This window comes from Pan paniscus, chromosome 19 (assembly GCF_029289425.2).
Source record: "Pan paniscus chromosome 19, NHGRI_mPanPan1-v2.0_pri, whole genome shotgun sequence".
Classification (NCBI taxonomy): Eukaryota; Metazoa; Chordata; class Mammalia; order Primates; family Hominidae; genus Pan; species Pan paniscus.
In genome coordinates, this window is record NC_073268.2 from 60,791,646 (window position 1) to 60,812,393 (window position 20,748).

The following is a 20,748-nucleotide window of genomic DNA, read 5'->3' on the forward strand; positions in this document are numbered from 1 at the left end:
GGGCACAGTGGCTGACGCCTGTAATCCCAGCACTTTGGGAGGATGAGGCAGGCAGATCACCTGAGGTCAGGAGTTCAAGACCAGCCTGAGCGACATGGAGAAACCCTGTCTCTACTAAAAATACAAAATTAGTCGGGCGTGGTGGTGCATGCCTGTAATCCCAGCTACTCAGTGGGTAGGTAGGGTGAGGCAGGAGAATTGCTTGAACCTAGGAGGCAGAGGGTGCGATGAGCCGGATCAGACCATTGCAATCCAGCCTGGGCAACAAGAGCAAAACTCCATCTCAAAAAATATAGAGATTACAGAACAGGAAGCTGCCATGACTCCACCCTGATACGTGTATGCCTTTGTGCATGTCTGCATGCGTGTGTGTGTGTGTGTGTGTGTTTATAGGGGAATCAAAAAAAAAAGCCTGTGGGCAGTGGTACTTGGCTTCAAAGGCTCAGAACTCACAGTGATACTCCTGTTCCCTGCCTCTTGCCCCCACACCTAGGTGCTGTCACCTACCCCCAGGGAAGAACCAGTCTGCATGCTGGATGATAGGTTCAATGATCCCAACAATTTGCAGCGACACTGTGGTCATCATCTCTGTAATGTTCCTGTAAGCAGAGAGCAGAGGCGAACAGGGTGGAGTTAGCAGCTGAAGCAAGGTTTGAGGCCCACGGTCCTCTGGCTGCAGAGCCCAGGAAGGGGCCCTGGACTGGAACCCCACAGACGGAGGTTTGAGAGCAGACTTTCTCTTGGGAGGGACACTTCACTTTTCTGAACTTCTCTTTTTCCATCTGCAGAATGGGGATAAACCCGGGGCACATGAACAATCCCTACAAAGCCACTTTCAACGTGAGGTGTGATTCTCCTCCCTCCCGTCCCTGTGATTCTCATCCTCTTTCCAACACTGCTGTCTCTGGAGACAGCCCTCTATCCCTCCGAATCCTGAGGCTGGGATGTGTCCTCTTATGACAGAGTCTAAGAGCTTGCCTGACCTGTGCCACCATGTCCTACGCCCTCCTTTCCCCTCATCCCAATGCTGACTTAATTAGCTCAGAGAAGACCCTGACTTCAGACCTGTAGCTCTGGGACCATCAACAAAAAGAAAGATCTGCAGAATTCTGTGCCTCCTCCTCAGCCTAAAAGAGGAGCAGGCCAACACAGAAATAGGGTTTGGAAAATACATGAGGCTGGTGCTCAGCTAGGCCCCAGCTGTCCTGCCCACCCTGCTCAGGCCCTGCAGTCCCACCTGATCACCCACATTACTTCTCCGCCCTGTACTTACCCTTCTGCTTGTGGCCATAGGAGGTTGGGTCCTAAAACAATTGCCATATTACTGGGAGTCATCTTGTTTACATCTTGATATTCTGATAGCTTGGATAAAAATTTGATCAAGTATCTAAAAGAAAATTAGAAGGGCCAGGTTTAACCAAGGCTCTACACCAGCCATGTCCCCCTGGGGACTGGACAGAAGCTTCTCTCATGTCACATATCTCACTGACTAGGAGACTCGTGCACCTGCAATGTAATGAACATGCGTCACGTGTCAGGAAATGGAAATTCTGCATCCTCTTTCCAAAAACAGACAGGCTCAGATCTCACTGGGTCAGGTGTCAACATCTGCTTCAACTAACACTGGCCAGAAAGTCTCCTTCTTTCCTTCTGACTCAGTATATAATGACCTGAAATGCCTCGCTTTTTACAAACCCCATTACTTCTTGCCATGTTCCCTGTGTGCAGGAGTGATAAGCAGTATGTCTAAGTACCATTGGCAGGAACATCTACATGCTAGGGGTGGTGTCTCCTGGAGTTACCCTCAGTTGGGTGCTCTGGGAAGATCTAATAAAGAAAAAGTCCAACACAGACTTAGTATATGATCCATCAATTCTACTCCTGGGGATAATACCCAAAAGAAAGCTGTCCACACACAAATTTGTACATGAATGTTCATGGAATCATAATTATTAAGAATAGCCGAAGGGTGGAAATGACCCAAATGTCCATAAAGGGATGAACCAATAAATTAAATGTGGTATGTCCATACAATGAAATATTATTCATCCATAAAAAGGAATGAAGTATTGGGACATCCTGCAACATGGATACTCCTGAAAACATTATGCTACGTGAAAGAAGCCAGACACAACAGGCCACATATTATAGTATTCCATTTATATGAAATGCCTAGAATAGGCAGATCTATGGAGCCAGAAAGTACATTAGTGGTTGCTTAGGGGCATGGTTGGGGAAAATAAGGAGTGCTTATCGGAAGGGGATTTCTTTTTTGGGGTAAGGGAAATGTTCTAAAATGAGACACCAGTAATAGTTGCAAAACTATATGAACACACTAAAAACTACTACACTGCACATGTTAAAAAGGTTCAATGGTATGAAAATCATAGCTTAATAAAGTTATTTTATAAAAAGAGCCAACAAAGAAGCTATATAGAAATAAAACAAATACAATGAAGAAGCTACGTGCAAATTCAAAAAAAACAGCTCTGGCAAACCACACTAAAAATCTGCCAGGACCTGACAAGAGGCCCCAGGACCCCGAGAAGACATGTTTTCTCTGGCCTCTCAGTTACAATAGGCTGTGGTCCTAACTCCATTTTGCTTGGATCATAGTGAAGCGACTCATTCGGGATTTTCTGCTCACCTTCATCAGCCCGGTAGAAAGTCCAGCAGACTCATGTCCTACCATGTAATCACTTAGCTGTCACTGTGACAACTCCACGCACGGCCTCTCCTGGCCATGCCCCACCCTCCAAGAGGCCACACAGGTCTGGACCAGGATGTGGGACCTAAGCTGAGAGCTTAGGCCAACCCATGGGCTGGCCAGCGGCCTAGGGCTGTGGTCAGCAACATGCCATAAGTTGAAACTATCTGATTCCCGCTCTTGGGATCTGATTTGTAATATACATACAATTTACTACTTTAGCCATTTTTAGATGTACAATTCGGTGGCATTAAGTACATTCACAGTGTTATGAACCTGTCACCACCATCCGTTTCCTGAATGTTTTCATCTTCCCTAGCTAAACCTTGTCCCGATTAAACAATAATCTCGGCCAGGCGCCGTGGCTCATGCCTGTAATCTCAGGGCTTTGGGAGGCTGAGGCGGGCGGATCACCTGTGGCCAGAAGTTTGAGACCAGCCTGGCTAACATGGTGAAACCCCGTCTCTACTAAAAAAAAAAAAAAACACAAAAATTAGCCAGGCATGGTGGCGCACGCACATAGTCCCAGCTACTCAGGAGGCTGAGGCAGGAGAATCACTCGAACCCCAGGTGGTGGGGGTTGCAGTGAGCCGAGATTGCACCACTGGACTCCAGCCTGGGAGACAGAGTGAGACTCTGTCTCAAGAAAAACAAAACAAAAAACAATAATCTCCTGTCTCCTAGCCCCTGGCAACCATCCCCTAGCCCTGGCAACCACCATCCCATTTTGTTTCTCTATGAGTTTGACCACTCCAGGTACTTCATATAAGTGGAATCATATACTGCATTTGTCCTTTTGTGTTTGGCTTCTTTCACAAAGCATAACGTCCTCAAGGTTCATCCACGTGATGACAAGAATCAGAATGGCATCGATTACATGAACATACCACATTTTGTTTATCCACTTATCTGTAGATGGACATTTGGCTTTTCACCTTTTACCTACTACGAACACTGCTGCTACGAATACGAGTGTGCAAATATTAAGTCCCTGCTTTCGATTCTTTTAGGTACATACCCAGAAGTAGAATTGCTGGATCCTACAGTAATTCTGTGTTTAATTGTTTGAGGAACTGCCATCCCATCATTCTGGGGATTTTTAACAGGAAAACAGAAATAACCAGGCAGATGGCAGTAGGTGCTGATGCTGAAAATCTGCCTCCTAAGAAGCTGGGAGGAAAGGCGGCAGGGCCGGGATGGGTGCTGGCAAGACAAAGCGGTAAAGAAGCAGAGTGTGAAGCAGCAGGAGCCAGGCGTGGAGAAGGATCTGCAGCGCGCCGGAAGTGGAAGCTCGGGTGGTAGCAAGAAAAGAGAGAGGCAGACATGGAACACAGCTAGGGCTCGGGAATGGGGGAGCACTGGAGAACACGCTCCCTCATCTCTCCTTCCTGTGAACTTGCTCAAGGACACTTCTGCCTCCCCCAGCTCCCACGTAGGTCAGCTTCTCCCCGGTGTCCACCAACACCTACCTGTCTTTACCACAAATCCCCAATATCTTAAGATAGCTTGCATTCATCTTTGCTCCTTTAACTGAATTAGCCAATGGTTCGCTTCTTTGAGTCCATTTCCTTATCTAAAAAATGGCAGTAATTATTCCTGCCTTCCCTCACAGGGTGGCTTGGGGTTTAAAAGAGACCATGCGTGGTGGTGGGTGCCTATAGCTACTCGGGAGGCTGAGGCAGGAGAATGGTGTGAACCTGGGAGGCGGAGCTTGCAGTGAGCTGAGATCATCCCACTGTACTCCAGCCTGGGCGACAGAGCGAGACTCCGTCTCAAAAAAAAAAAAAAAGAGACAATGCATGTTAATAATACCTTGGACATCATAAAATGCTATGCATGGTAGTTACCTTGACTTTTACCCGGGGAGTTGTATCTCTGAGGCTTACATAAGCCCAAGCCATGTGTCTATACTTGGTAAGTATCCACTTACCGGATGTTGTTGTGATTGGCCTTGGGCAACTTTTCACAAGCATTCCATAGAGCCTGAAGCTTCTTGTCTTGCTCCTGGATACTGAGAAATTGATAGGAAAAGTCATTGGTTGAGCACGAATCAATAAAGTGTCATTGGAAATCACATTAACCAATCATTGTAATATTTGATACCAACCATTGTAACTGACCATATCAGCAAGCTAGTATTTAAAAATTTGGTTGTTATTATTTACCCCTCTATGTTCTCCTTCTGTCTTGTCCTGTGCTATTTTAACCATGCTTCCTCCACACACCTCAGAGGCCCCAAGTGAATATGTGCCAGAGCCAGAGACCTGCTCTGGTGTGGCAGGGCTATGGGGCTGCAGGAGGACACAGATGCCAGTCAGGGAGCTCCGCCCACGGGCTATTCTGAGCCTGTATTCTGCATGACTCCAGCATGGAAACAGATCATGTAAATGGCTTGCAATGATGTGTCCTTTTTGAGTTTCAGGCTATCTTGCACTGTCCTGGTAATCCCTAACTTCAGCCCTTGCTTCCCTGGCTCCTCCTGTGGCTCCCGGATGTCCCATCTTATGGCAAATCTGTCTGTGTCCTGCTGAGTTGGCCTGAAGTGCAATGTCTTATTAAGGTTAGTGTTGGCCTCTGATGAAACTCAGCTTCATCAGAGGTTCATAGGTTATCAACCCAATAGCCTTGGGAGCTTTGAATCACAGAAACCAGACCAATTCAATCGAAATCTCTGAAAAAAAGGTTCATGCATTAGTATCTTTAAAAAGCTTCCCAGGACATAATGATGCACACAGAGGGTTGGAAATCACTGTTCTAGGCAAAATTACTTGGTTTAGACGAAGTGATCTTAGGTACTACATGCATGTCATCCAGTGGTAGAAACAGGTTCTTGTTTTTCCCTGGTTCAAAGACACTGACCTCTTTGAGTCATCTGGATCATTCCTATTTCTTAATGGAGACCCACATTTGCAAATGAAGTGGGAACAGGAGTATCTCTGGATAGGTCCTGAAGCACTAAGCTATCCTGCCTTTATCTAACTGTGTATCATCAAGATCACTTATATATCCAATAAATAATAAGAGTGACAGTTTCCATCAAAGGATATGTTCTCACTTGGCTTCATCCCTAGGACCACATTCTTGTCCTAGAGAGGCAAAAAGTGCTCTGGTTAAGTGTAAAGGCCCTGAAACCGGACTCCTTGGATTCAAGTTCCCATTCTGCCACTTATTAGCCAGCAGGTAACCTGTAGTTACATACCTGTTCAATACCTCAAATTCCTCCAATGTAAAATAGGAGAAACAGCACACCCCACTTCATAGGGTTCTTGTCAAAATTACAGGAGTTAAAAACACACAATGAGCTTAAAACAATGTCAAGTTTCTAATAAGCACTCAATAAATGGTAACAGTTGTAATTATTAATGTCATGAAACGCAGCACTCCCTTTTCACAATGAGATAAAAGAGAACCATATATTCAGCCAGCCTTTTGAAGTGCATAATCTCCATTCTGCTTTGGAAATAAAATACCATTATGCAACTTGATTGGAGTTGGCTTTTCTCACTCTACACATTTGAGCCTGGCTTCCCTTCCAGGTCAGGTGGGTCTCTTTCAGGCCCAGTTCTTCAAAAAGTAGAAGGAGCAGCATCAGACACATATTTCACTGTTGTTTCTGACAGGTAATGAGAAACAACACCTGTTCCTCATGGAACACACCAACAACTAAATCCCATGACTAGAAATCTCTAGAAATCATTTCCTTTCACAGGCCCCTAGCTAAGGTGGCTATTTGCTCTAGTCCTGCTCTCAGAAAACATTCTTCTCCCTCCTTCATCTCCCACCTAGACTATCTCTACCCTTGTCTCCACCATCTTTGTGCTGGTAGCAATTCTCCCACCCTGCTGTTGTGTGGGGGTCCATTCGCTCAGTAAAAGTACATTCCTCCAAACAATACTATTTACTTAAGACAGCTCTTACCTATGCCCAAAAGAACATACAATGCCATCCTAATGCATGCATAACCGAGGAAATAAGCCAGGACTCAAAAACCATGCGTGGGAGCCAGAGCATGCATCAGGGCTAGCGGCTTTGCCTGCTCCATGCAGCTGTACTCTTCCCGACACACTGCTACAGCCCTGCGCCTGGCTTTGGGCTGCGGCCTCTCCCTTGGGCGCATCTTCAGGAGGGGAAAGAGAGGCTGCTGCTGCCCACATGTCATGACACGTGACCTCCCTTTAAGTTCATTATTACTTATTGTTAAAATATATTCAGCTATTATAGATGAGGGTAAAGACTCTATGCCCACTCACTTGTCCTACTTTTCTGGCCAGGAGGAATCACTGCTGTCAGCCTATGTGAGCCCTTCCAGAACTTTCTTTTATACAGTTACACACAAATATAGGTCCTTTTAAAATTCTATTGTTTTAAGTGTGCTGGGTGTTTGTTTTCGTTTTTATAACAATAGAATGTCACAGGAGTCCTTGTTAACTTGCTTTCATATCTATTTATGTTAGCATGAATAACTCTACCTATTTTTTAATTGTTCCAGAGTGTGCGATGGTACAGACACTCCACAGTTTACTTAGCCACTTCCCAACCCCCTTCTCCAATGAATCTTTAGTGACTTCTAGGCTTCTGCTATCTCAGATAATGCTACCATCAATATCCCTGGACCTGCCTCCTTGGGCAAATGTATAAGCACTCCTTCATGGCAGAGATCAAGAAACGGGGTTGCGAGATCATAGGTTACATGCTTCTATAATTTCAGCACATACTCCCAAATAAACTGTAACTCACAGGACATTCCAAAACAAGGGGTACTCACTTGGAAGCCTGGATCCACTCATCATAGAGTTCAAAGGTCATAAGAGGTTCTGGCAACTCTCGGAGGTAAGATTTCAAAGCTCCTAGGCATGAATGAAATATTGGTTGTGAACTGTTATGATGTGGCAGAGGCAAGACCCACCAGCCAGCACTGCCTATGTGGGTTCCATCTGGGGATGGGCCTCCTGACCACCATGTCAACAGCAAATGGTAGCTTCCTATGGAAATGGGTATGAGGCTCTGACAGGGGACCTGGCCCCTCTTACTTCCCACGATTACCTCGTCTTCCCTTGGCATGCAGGGAGGCCTTCCTTCAAGGGGCCAGAGCACCCAGCCCTGAAACTGGGCACTGAGTGGACACATCTGAAGTGCTTTGGGCAGCCACTGACTTGAGTGTCCTGGACTTGTAGCCACACAGCCTCCCCTCTACCCCTTCCCTGTGAGCCTCCATGGCACACAGGAGCGCTGAGAGGTGCCCACCTGCAATTGCATGGGGGTCTGCCGAGTACTCCTGCACATCCACCACGCAGCAGTCCAGGGCCGCTTTCAGCTTCTTCAGTTTGGAGGCAGAGGGGGCTACTCGGAAGAGTCCCTACCAACAGGACAGAGGGTCAGCGCACAGCAACTCCAAGGTACAACATCAAAGCGCAGAGACCCCGCAACTGCCTGCTTCTTTTCTCCAAAACCTCTTACATGCATTTGCCCAACACCATCTCCCAATCCCCCAGTTGCCTGCTTTCTCAATGTCTCCCTCTTGGCACATAAGCAACTTCAGAGCAGGAACTGGCTTTACCCACTGTTGTGTCCCCACAGCCTCAGGCAGGGGTGGCTCATCACACTGGCTCAGTAACTATTTACTGGATAAATGAACCTTGGGCACTTAGACATCTTGTTCTTGTACGTGTAAGATAAATCTTGGAGAAGAATTCGACTAAGACCTGGTCAGTCTGGTAAGTTGAATGTGAGAAGGTCTACAGGGTGTGTGTGTGTGTGTGTGTGTGTGTGTGTGTGTGTGTGTGTGTGTGTGTGTTGGGAGGAACCAGGGCTATACTTTTTATTTTTGTCTATTTGTTTTTTAGACAGAATCTGGCTCAGTTGCCTGGGCTGGAGTGCAGCGGCCCGATCTTGACTCAGTGCAACCTCTGCCTCCCGGGTTCAAGCAATTCTCGTGTTCAGTCTCCCAAGTAGCTGGGATTACAGGCACCCGCCACCATGCCCAGCTAATTTTTTGTATTTTTAGAAGAGATGGGGTTTCGCCATGTTGGCCAGGCTGGTCTTGAACTCCTGACCTCAAGTGATCCACCTGCCTCAGCCTCCCAAAGTGCTGGGATTACAGGCGTGAGCCACAGCACCCGGCCTACACTTTTAGAATCAAATAAAGTCTATGCCTTCAGGGGAAGGGCAGACTGGGTGGGGTGGTTTGTGAGGTAGCCTCCTTCCATTCCTCTGCATTCCGTTCTCAAGAGTTATTTTCAAATCACTGCCATTTCTTCCAAGTGAACCACTGCACCTTAGAGAGTGAAAGGGAGCTATGAAGCGAAAGAGAAGAGGAGAGGGCTGTGTGGAAGAGAAGATGAATGCAGGTCAGAGTTGGAAAGAAACCTCCACGTCACAGGTAAGTGACTCACGGGTTAAAGACCTATCGGTTTCTGTTTCATCTTAGTTCCTTGCATTCTGTAATGCAACCCACAGGCTGATAAACAAGCAGGCAGAACAGTCCTTACTCCTTTAATCTTTTATGGCCATATAGACTTCCAATTTCCTTTAGAAAAAGTGTTCCTACTCTGGAATATCAAGCTTATGCCTTGCTAGGATCACTAACTCCCTTCTCAATATAGGGTACATCAGATACACACATGTGCAAAGCTCTTTGGGCATATATGTGAGGAAGCTACATGAACATGTTTGGACGAGTGTATCAGTAAGGCTGCTACGACAAAGACAGCCAACTGCAGAATACATGAAAGGAGTCACTCAGATCTTCATAAAACCATGCCCTTGCCATGCAAGAAGAGCCAATAGGATTTGGTGATGGAAAATGCCAAAGAGAAGGAAACAGAGCTGTCACAGATAAGCCTTTAGATTTTTGATTGTGTAACTGAGCAAAGCATAAAAACTAGGTGGAGGAGGGGATTGTTATATTAGCTAATGAGTCCTGTTTCGGGGGTGTTAGAGGAAAGTGTGCATGGAAATGCTGAAGGATGGCAGTGAGCACGAGTGAAGCCTTTTCACAGGGGGAGTCCTCACTGAGGTTGAGGAGCATCACTAGCAGGGCAGGGTGGGACCATGGTGCCAAACAGAGGACCCTGATGCCCCTGTGGTCAGAGGCCAGAGGGAACCAGAGGGCCAAAGGAACTAGAAGTTTCGAGGATGGTTACATTAGGAACACCAGGCAGCACTGTGGCCAAGGAGGCTGGCAGTAAGTCATCGGATTTGGCAATTTGGGGGTTGCTGGGGATCCCGGAGGACAGTTTTAGCCCAGTGACAGGGGCGAAGCCACACCAGAGGAAGATCTGTAGGTGGTGGCAAAGATGCAGGAGCTGCAAATGTTGAGAGCTATTTTAAGAAATTGGGTAGCATAAAAAACAAAACCAAAGAGATTGGGAAGACATATGAGGCTGTGGTTGTGTTGAAAAGAGATATATTTTTTTAGGCTAGGGGAAACTTGAACCTATTTGTTACTAAAAGTAAATTGCTGACACAAAACAGGGAAAAAATGCAAGTGACAGAGCGAGGTCTGTTGAGGAATGGAGTAGCCCAGAAAGGGCAGAGAAGGGAGCTGGGAGATGTCAAAGGTACTGCTCTTCAAAAACCAGTTTATGTTGATTAGATATTTGATGATTCTAATAGGTTACTGTTACTTTTTGGGGAATATTAATTACTTTTTTTTTTTAGATAGAGTCTCACTCTATTGCCCAGGCTGGAGTGCAGTGGCGTGATCTCGGCTCATTGCAACCTCCGCTTCCCCAGTTCAAGCCATTCTCCTGCCTCAGCCTCCTGAGTAGCTGGGATTACAGATGCGTGTGCCACTATGCCTGGCTAATTTTTGTATTTTTAGTAGAGACGGGGTTTCACCATGTTGGCCAGGCTGGTCTCGAATTCCTAACCTCAGGTGATCTGCCCTCCTCAGCCTCCCAAAGTGTTGGGATTACAGGTGTGAGCCACCAAGCCCAGCCTATTATATTTTTTAACTAATTTCTTTTTTTTTTTTTTTTTTTTAGAGAGCATCTCACTATGTTGCCCAGGCTGGTCTTGAACTCCTGGGCTCAAGCGATCCTCCCACCTCAGCCTCCCAAACTGCTGGGATTACAGGTGTGAACTACTGTGCTCAGCCAAAAATTATATTTTAAAACATCCGCTATCTTACAGAGATACATACTTAAGTATTATAAATGAAATGATATAATGTCTAGGTCGTACTTCAAAATATCCAAGGCAGGGGTTTGGGGGCAGGAAATGGAGGCAGAAACGTAACAAGAATGCCCATAAACTGAGTGGTAAGGCTCATTATGTTATCTTTATGTGTTTATGGTTTTCCATAATTTTTAAAAAAATTTCAGGGAAAGAAAAGGTCCAGTTCATCTTCTTCCATGAAACTCTCTCTCAGGGATGGTAGAGACCTTTTCGGTTTTAAATTGAGGCCCAGTGCGGTGGCTCACACCTATAATCTCAGCACTTTGGGAGGCCGAGGTGGACGGATTACCTGAGGTCAGGAGTTTAAGACCAGCCTGGCCAGCATGCTGAAATTCCATTACAGGCTCTGGGAGCCTGTAATCCCAGTTACTTGGGAGGCTGAAGTAGGAGAATCACTTGAACCTGGAAGGCAGAGGTTGCAGTGAGCCAAGATCGTGTCACTGCACTCCAGCCTGGGCAACAGAGCAAGACCCTGTCTCATAAGCTAAGCTAAGCTAAGCTAAGCTAAGCTAAAAAATTTGATAACAAACATGCAAATGCCTGGCATATAAAATGTGTTAAAAATACACATTTATTCCCATTCCTTTTCGAATTTCCAGCATCTAGAACAGGCTGGCCTACAGGAAGCATGCCACATACACCCGCATGCTCACTGGCTTCCTTCTCATCCATAGCCCTTACTTTGTCCCATATAACTTAGTGCTCCCTTAGCGACTTACAGACTGTTCTGGATGAATTAGGCTTAACTGAGAGATGCTAGACTCATCTCCGGCAATAAGTTTATAAGTCTCCTATCTCACTATTTCATACTTTGCTCAATAAAACATGTACAGCATGCCCTAAATAAATACTGATTGGCTAATCAGATCAAAGGAAGACGGAGTAAAGATATTAAAATAGTCTATGGAAGAAACCAAAGATGAGATCTATCTCCCAGGAAATGATTTACACAGCAATAAAACAACACTTATCAAGAACTTCTTGGGTCAGGTGCAGTGGCTCATGCCTGTAATCCCAGCACTTTGGGAGGCGGAGGTGGGCAGATCACTTGAGGTCAGGAGTTCAAGACTAGCCTGGCCAACATATTGAAACCTCGTCTCTACTAAAAATACAAAAATTAGCCAGGCATGGTGGCACATGCCTGTAAACTCAGCTACTCTGAGGCTGAGGCAGGAGAATCGCTTGAACCCAGGAGGCGGAGGCTGCAGTGAGCCGAGATCCTGCAACTGCACTCCAGCCTGGGTGACAGAGTGAGACTCCATCTCAAAAAGAAAAAAAAAATTTCTCATAGACATTTTTTACATGTGGCTCTTAAAAAGTACTTTCTAATATATCTATCAATCATATTTTCAGGATCTCTATAAGAGTTGTGATAAAAAAGTTTAAGAGCCTTAACCTTTAAAATTACCTAAAATTAGGTAACTTATTAAGCAAGAGGAAGAGGCAGAAGAAGAGAAGGAAGATGAAGAGGAGGAGGAGAAAGGAGAAGGAGTAGTAATAGCAGCAGCAGGGTCGGGCGCCGTGGCTCACGCCTGTAATCCCAGCACTTTGGGAGGACATGGCGGGTGGATCACAAGGTCAAGGGATCAAGACCATCCTGGCCAACATGGTGAAACCCCATCGCTACTAAAAAAAAAAAAAAAAAAAAATTAGCTGGGCGTGGTGGCACACGCCTGCAGTCCCAGCTACTTGGGAGGCTGAGGCAGGAGAATCACTTGAACTCAGGAGGCAGAGGTTGCAGTGAACCAAGATCGCGCCACTGCACTCCAGCCTTGTGCCACAGCAAGACTCTGTCTCAAAAGAAAAAAAAAAAAATAGCAGAATGCCCAAATTATCCAAACATGTTAAACCAGGGGAAAGAATGGCTAGAATATGGCCATCCGTTCCTCATGGCCATCACAATTCTCTCTTCTTGTCAAATGAAGGCTCACGGTAAAATGCAGGATCAATTTGTGCTCTGCAGAAGATGGGTCTGAGCCACTGTCTTAAGCCATTTGGATTCGTGGGGGCTGGAGTGGAGATGGTACAGGAGAGAGGATCCTGTAAGCTCTGTCTCGTGGAAGAGGAGACCTGCCCGGGGCGGCGTGTGGCTGTGCTCAGCCCTACCTCCTCCTGCATCCCACACTCAAGCAGCATGGTCACACACGCCTCGATGGGGAAGGCGATCTCCCGGCCGCTGATGGTAAGGTGCTCCTCCAGCGGCTTCCCGAAGGAAGGCTTCTCTACCCAGGCCTCTGAGGGGAGGAGTGAGAAAGAGTCAGTCAGCTGTTCGCCAAGTTCACTCATGCTGGAATCTCACTTTCCTTTGTCGTCCAGATTCTCCTAAGATTACCAAAGAAAGGGAGGCCCAATTGAGCCTCCATTCTGTGGTTTTAGGGATGACAGGAGGACTGGAGGGGGTGGTGGGGGATGGCCAGCCAACTGCGTCCAGGGCCACTGGGGTTAATGTTCTACGGGCACCCCTACGCACCCCCGACTCAAGGCACCAGTTTGGAAGTAAGTCCAAAAGGCTCATCTACAGGTGATCCTGTTGGGCAGAGTGTTAGGGCCAACGACATACAAGGAATTCATCTCATCCGGGAAGGCAAGCAGGCACCCTGGCCCTCCCTTCTCCAGGGAAGGCCTGCACTTACCCTGTTGTGCTTTGATCTGAGGCAATACAGCCTGCAATAGTGTCAGGGACTTCCTGTGGTATTCAGCTTGCACTTCTATTAGCTGAGAAGACACAAGGCAAGCAACACCCTTAGTGAGGGGCAAGGACACAGGCTGCCATGGCATGCAAAGCATTTTGCAGAAAGGTGCTTCCACATGCGGAAGGAGGTAGTCACCCATTCCCTCCTCCAATCTACCTAAAATAATGAGCATGCTTCCTCTTTAGCCTCCATAACAACAAAGTCACTACAAGTGGAAATGTGGGAAGCAGGAGAACCAGACAGGAATAGGGGGAGCTCTGAAGAGCTGGAACATGGCTTAGAGAGCTTGATTTTATCACCACCCTTCTTCCTCTGGCACCCCATCCTCAGTGCAAAAGGCAACAAAGAAAGGGGTAACTGTAGCAAGTGGAAATGGAAAACACATTTAGAAATACATTTACTGAGTCAGGTGTGATGGCTCATGCCTGTAATTCCAGCTACTCAGGAGGCTGAGGCTGGAGGATCACTTGAGCCCAGGAATTCAAGACCACCTTGGGCAACATAGCAAGACCCCATCTCTTAAAATAGAAACAAATTTGTTGAAATAAATATGAAAAATAATTTACTTATGAGATATGTACGACTTAAATGTCATTAACTTGTATACATCTTTTGTTTCTGCAAAGTTAGTTTAACATATAACTGATCAGAAAACTTGTGGCTTGATCTGCAATCTTCTTCAAATACCCTGGAGGTGGGATTGCTTTGGTGAAAATGATGCAGTCCAAAGAACAAATTCCTTCAAAGTATTCTATTTTGACCATCCCATTAATTAAAAGTGGCCAACATGTTGATAAGAGCAGATGAAACTCATAAACACTAGTTACTTCATTTGTTTACTGACTCCTCCTATCCCTTCCCCAAAACTGGGCATGTATAAGGAAAACAGAGGAAATTAATCTGCTTGAAGGCTTGTTGTGAAGGGTGGACACTAATATCCCTAAGTAAAATTAAAGTAAAACTAATACGAACTTTTTTAAAAATCAGAATATTGAAATAAATGGTATCCGAATGACAATTAGGCTGTCTAGTAAAGCTTGGAATGTCAATGAGGTCATCAGTAAAACTCTAATGTCTTTGAGTTTCTAAAATTAAATATTACCTTCATGAATACAACCAATGGAATACACCTGAAAAAATTCTACCACTTTAAAATAAACTTTCCACCAGGCACGGTGGCTCACGCCTATAATCCCAGCACTTTGGGAGGCTGAGGTGAGGTAGCTCACGAGGTCAGGAGTTCCAGACCAGCCTGGCCAACATAGTGAAACCACATCTCTACTAAAAATACAAAAATTAGCTGGGCATGGCGGCATGCGCCTGTAGTCCCAGCTAGTCGGGAGGCTGAGGCAGGAGAATCATCTTAACCCAGGAGGTGGAGGTTGTGGTGAGCTGAGATCACGCCACTGCACTCCAGCCTGGGCAACAGAGCGAGACTCCATCTCAAAAAATAAAAATAAATAAATTAATTAATTAAACTTTCCAAGTTGGAAGTAATGCATATCAACTCCTTTTCCAGTAGAAGGGGCTTCTCTGCATTCTGAACCACTAATGAAATGTTGGAAAATTTCTAACAGCCCACAGTTGTTTGACCATACTTATCAAAGCATTTTAAACTTTGCAGAATTTCTTGATTTTCCTCTCCTTACCTTCCTTCCTTATCATTCCTTTCCTTCCCCGATTATAAATCAAGAGCTTTTAGGTCTTAGCCTTTTATTCCCAACTTTAAAGGCAGGTGAGCATAACTGATTTTTTTTTTATTTGAACTTTTTTCTCTCTCGAAGTTTTTTGACTTGCTTTGCATTTACCCTGGTAAACAACCTGGGTCTTAATTATTTGTACCAGTTTATTCAAGTTTAGATGACTCAGATCCTGTTTCTTACTGTCTATATCACTTTGATTGGTGAGAGGCAGGCCAACAGGCCACATCAATCATCATATACCTATCAGTCACTGCCTTTCATAAAATCTAGATTAAAAAAGAAAATGTGCGGGGGGAAGGAATTGCCTTCCTATGTTTCTCAAGCCCCTTGTTAGCACAGACCACAGTTTCTTAATGTCAGCCCTACTGACATTTTGGACTGGATAATTCATTGGTGTGGGGGCTGTCTTGTGCACTGCAGGATATTTACAAGCATCTCTGGCCTCTGCCCTCTAAATGCCAGTAGCACCTCCCTCCACAACTGTGACAATCAAAAATGTCTCCAGATATTGCCAACTGCCCACCAAGGGAAGGAACAAAATTATTCCTGGCTGAGAATCAGTGGACTGAGTTGCAATAATCCCGAGGGATGGGATTGAGTTTTATTCTAAGGTTTTTGGAGAAATCCATATCAGGAGCATGGCAGGATTTATTCACTAGTAAAATGGTCAAAGCTCCCACCCTTTTCTATGATGTGATCAACTAAGGGACTCTTAATTCCATGCCCACATTCCCTTCTCCTACGAACAGCCTTTAAGCAATCTCACCTTTCTGGGCACTTACCGTTTGAAAGTAGTTTGCATAGTCAATTTCTTTGGCCACAAAACTGTACATATCAGCTGAGAGCTGGTCCTGTGCAAGGTAAAATATACAACCAAGGTAAAACATAAACCAACGGAGAGTGGCTAATGCATAAGTCAACACATCATATGAGAAAGAGCCTTAAACACTGCTTAATCTCCTTTTTAACACTTGATATGATACAAACTTTCCATGGGCATTTCCGTATTTGTCAACCACAGCTCTGAAAAATGCGTAAGTTTGAAAAGAACACCTATGTCAGTCATTTCCCCAGAGATTTTGACATTTGGACCACAGCTAAAGTCAAAGTTGGTGTAGAGGAGTGATGTGCAAATTAGTTCCATCCATCTCTACAGCTTGTGCCCCTATTCTGAAGCAAGCTCCAAGCACACATTGTGCTACTGCTCTTTTGATAATGCCATTTCTTCTCTTTGATCATTCCACTGGTCTGCTTCCCTTCATTCTCAATACTGACTCAACACTGATTGGTTGATCACAAGCATATGGGAAAGAGATGGAAATGCACCAATTTGGAGGAAGCTTGGATAAGACAGGTGCACAGGGAAAGGATTGCTGACTCAAAACTTGGCAAAATCTGGACTCATGCAAAACTGCACACAGATCTAATGGTGTTCTCAATCCTTCACTATATTCAGTTGTCCATGAGATTGGGTGACCCAATGCTGCATTGAAATCTGGAATGTTTTGTCCTCCAAGGAGAACAGCTTTCAGTTCTATGGAATCACTCACAGCCTGGCACAATAGAAGTACATTTTGAGCAGAATGTAGACTCTGTCATTAACCGTATTTTTGAGCATGTCACTTATCCGAACTTGCTTGCTCAAGTCATACAATCTCTAAGGTTCCTCCCTGTGCAGCTGCTCTAGGCTGGAGATCCTTAGAAGAGGCACTTAGTTGAGGAGAGAAGAGCCTACGTGTTCAGGTTGGGGCAAACATGGCAACAGCACAAGAAAGCTGACCTAGATGCTGAACTAATGAAAGCAGGTAACTATATGCTTCAGGAAGAGGCTCTTCCATGAAACCTCAAGCAATCTGTACCAACCCCATAACCCTCAGTCTCTCTAGCTGCTAATTAAGCCTATTCTCATTAAGAACACTGGGATTTGCAGGAGCAATACGTTTCATTTTCAGTATCTGTGACAGGCAAGCAATTGCTGAGAACATCATTCAAGAGTTCTTGTACACAAGGCAACAGAACAGACTCACAGAGTGAAAAGAGGAAGTGTGCTCTCCAGAGAGCTTGAAGTACAGATTAGACAATGTTATGCTTGGTCCAGTTTCACAGAATAAAGAAAGAGTAAAAGAAGCTAAGATTCATTGGCCGGGCGCGGTGGCTCACGCCTGTAATCCCAGCACTTTGGGAGGCCGAGGCAGGCGGATCACGAGGTCAGGAGATCGAGACCATCCTGGCTAACACGGTGAAACCCCATCTCTACCAAAAAATACAAAAAATTAGCCAGGCATGGTGGTGGGCGCCTGTAGTCCCAGCTACTCTGGAGGCTGAGGCAGGAGAATGGCGTGAACCCAGGAAGCGGAGCTTGCAGTGAGCTGAGATCACAACACTCCACTCCAGCCTGGGTGACAGAGCGAGACTCTGTCTCAAAATAAAAAAATAATAATAATAAAGAAGTTAACATTCATTGGGTCTAGATGCCAGGCACAATGTTACAAGGAATTCTCCTCTAACTCTCTTAGGTTTAGTATTGAATTTCCAATTTCAGATCCATAGGTAGCAAGAGTTCAAGGATCTTATCTGTCTGTCACCCACTGTCTCAAAGTGTTTAGCACAGTAGGGGCGCCACAACTGTTTGCTGAATGAACAGATGAAAAAAAAAATCAAGGCTCAAGGATGGTAAATTTCCCAAAGAATAATAAAATAGGCTCAAACATCACCTCGGCTCCATTTCACCTGAGGTCCCTTAAATGAATGCTTTTGTAGGCTGCCAAGGTGGGAATCAACCCTGTCTGTCTTCCCTGCAGCAGCTTTGCTCAGGAGATATCCATCACCAGCCAGGCAGCTGGAGGAGGACATTTCAAGTCAGAGAAAAACAAAGAGTTAAGTGATACAAATGGCTCAGTAGACAGAGGAAAGGAAAGAAGGCCCTGAAGGACTAAACGTTGCATCAAATACACCTTCAACATCTCGGCATCTGTGCTTCTCTAACAGATGACCCTACAAAAATCTATATGTGCCCTCAGGAAGAAGAAAGGATTTTTAAAGGCATGATTGGATTACTGTGTTGTTAAGCTAACAATATGGATTCCAAAAAAATCACACTTCAAGTAAGGAAACTATAAATCAAATTCTCATTTATCTAAATCATTAGCAAATTTTCTTTATAAAGGTAAAAAACCCTTTCATCATTAATCAACAGAATTTAATGCCATTTGAAAAATCCTGTTTTCTGATTTTACAACTAATCCACACTCAGAAAAATAAAAAAGTAACCAAATTAACCTGTAATCCCACCAGGCAGCTGTTTTTTTTTTTTTTGTTTTGTTTTTTTAATATATAGCTAACCAAATGTCCCAGAACTGTTCATGAATTGAGCAGACTGCTCTATGGTATGAAAATGTCTTATTTATCAGATGAAATCACATTGTATTTGGATTTTCTTCATGCTGGAATGTCTTTTTTTTACTGATCTATATATTTCTGAAATAGTTCCTAAGTTTTAATCATGTGACTGTATAATGTATTTTAAGAACTAGTGATTCAAAGCTCTAGTAATTCTTCCATATTAACTTTTGAAATCTTTTTTCATTCTTTAAAAAATTTACTACAATTATATCTACTTACTACAGTATTAATCAAATTAATTCTGGGAAATTCAAAATGTTTATAATATTAACTCTTCTCATCTAGAAACAACTCTCAATTTTATAATGTCTTCTTGTCATTATATTGTCAAAGATTGTCTTCTTGTCAAATCTTGTTAGCAATATTTTACAATTCATGAGTTTGTGGTAGAATAGCTCATGATTTTATGGTAGAATTTTTTTTTTTTTTTTCTGTCACCCAGGCTGGAGTGCAGTGGCACAATCTTGGCTCACTGCAACCTCCGTCTTCCAGGTTCAAGCGATTCTCCTGCCTCAGCCTCCTGAGCTGGGACTACAGGGACATGCCACCACACCCACCTAATTTCTGTATTTTTAGAAGAGACAAGGTTTCACCATATTGGTCAGGCTAGTCTCAAACTCCTGACCTCAGGCAATCCGCCCACCTCGGCCTCCCAAAGTGCTGGGATTACAGGTGTGAGCCACCACGCCTGGCCAATGGTAGGATTTTAAATATTCTGTTGTTTAAAAAAGCCTCCAAGATATTTATAAATACTGGTCTTTTAAATAATTTTTCTTGGTGAAAATCACACCTTGATTTTTATTGTTGACTTCCAGTTTCTGGTTCAGCACGTAGGGGGCTTTGAAGTCAGTACTAACAGGTAAAAAGCTGAACAAACTGAAACTCAACAACTCTTAGATTTGGCAGTGAAGTGAGTTCACAGAGCAAACTGCTGCCCTGAAAATTGGAGACACAGGCAGGCAAACACAAGAATTATAACTCACTGAAGTAAAAAGCTACTAGCAGAAACCTCTGCGGAAATCAGTACTGGGGCAGGAAAACCAGTACTGTAATTGACGAGTTGATGGAGGCCCAGCATGGACAAGTGTGAAAGTTAAATCCTCCAGGGGGACCCACTTTTACCTCTAGGAGCTCTAAGACCAGGTTCTCACAGGAAATTTCAGAGAAAAATCCTCTCCTGCTTTCAGCACCAGGAGGAAAAAAGTAGCCATTTTGAAATATACTAGAGTACTCCATTCTTAACAAGGTCTCCCCTAAAGAGAAATTATTTTACCCAAGCCTAAACTATTGGGCTTTTAAAATTGCCTAACCTACCAAGAGGAAGGGAAATACTCAACTCCAACCCCCTCTAGCCATTCTGTCCCACCTAAGAAAGGAATAATAATAATTAAAATAACAACAAAATGAGAGGCACTGGTGAAATTCGCAGCCCTAAGGCACAGGCTCACCAAAAGAAAGAGACCGATCATAGCACTATGAATGCTTCCCCTTCTCCCACACCTTACCACATCACGAAAGAACTATTTACCGCTGTTTCTTTTATAATACATCATGTCCGCCTTTCAACAAAAAATTACAAACACAGTAAAAGGCAAAAAACAGACTGAACAAGGATCAGAACCTTAATTGAAATGGCCAAAATCCAAAACACTGACAACACTAAATGCAGGCACAGATGTGGAGCAACAGGACCTCTCATATATTGCTGGTGGGAATACAGAGTATAGTCACTTTGGAAGACAGTATGACAGTTTCTTACAAAACTAAACATACTCTCACCATATGATCAGGCAATTATGCTCTTTGGCATTTGCCCAAATGAATGGAAAACGTATGTCACATAAAAGCTTGCATGTGGATGTTTACAGCATCTTTGTTCATAATTGCCCAAACTTGGCAGCCACAAAAATGTCCTTCAGTAGGCGAGTGGATAGACTGTGGTATATCCAGACAATGAAATATTATTCAGGGCTAAAAAGAAATGAGCTGTTAAGCCATGAAAAGACTTGAAGGAAACTGAAATGCATATTACTATGTGAAAGAAGCCAGTCTGGAAAGGCTACAT

The 20,748-nt window shown here is 44.4% G+C and overlaps 1 protein-coding gene across 4 annotated transcripts in view; it reads right to left on the reverse strand.

Moving 5' to 3' along the window:
- Nucleotides 1–20,748, reverse strand: part of ARHGAP44 (Rho GTPase activating protein 44) — a 201,825-nt gene that overhangs the window by 34,201 nt on the left and 146,876 nt on the right. For all 4 annotated transcript variants that reach the window (XM_003829383.6, XM_008954752.6, XM_003829384.7 and 1 more), the window contains exons 8-15: nucleotides 16,064–16,132; nucleotides 13,519–13,600; nucleotides 12,992–13,119; nucleotides 7,952–8,063; nucleotides 7,473–7,554; nucleotides 4,638–4,718; nucleotides 1,274–1,387; nucleotides 508–599 (exon numbers count right to left, since the gene is read on the reverse strand). In XM_003829383.6, the coding sequence (XP_003829431.3) occupies nucleotides 508–599; nucleotides 1,274–1,387; nucleotides 4,638–4,718; nucleotides 7,473–7,554; nucleotides 7,952–8,063; nucleotides 12,992–13,119; nucleotides 13,519–13,600; nucleotides 16,064–16,132 (760 nt within the window). The remainder of the gene's footprint in view (nucleotides 1–507; nucleotides 600–1,273; nucleotides 1,388–4,637; nucleotides 4,719–7,472; nucleotides 7,555–7,951; nucleotides 8,064–12,991; nucleotides 13,120–13,518; nucleotides 13,601–16,063; nucleotides 16,133–20,748) is intronic.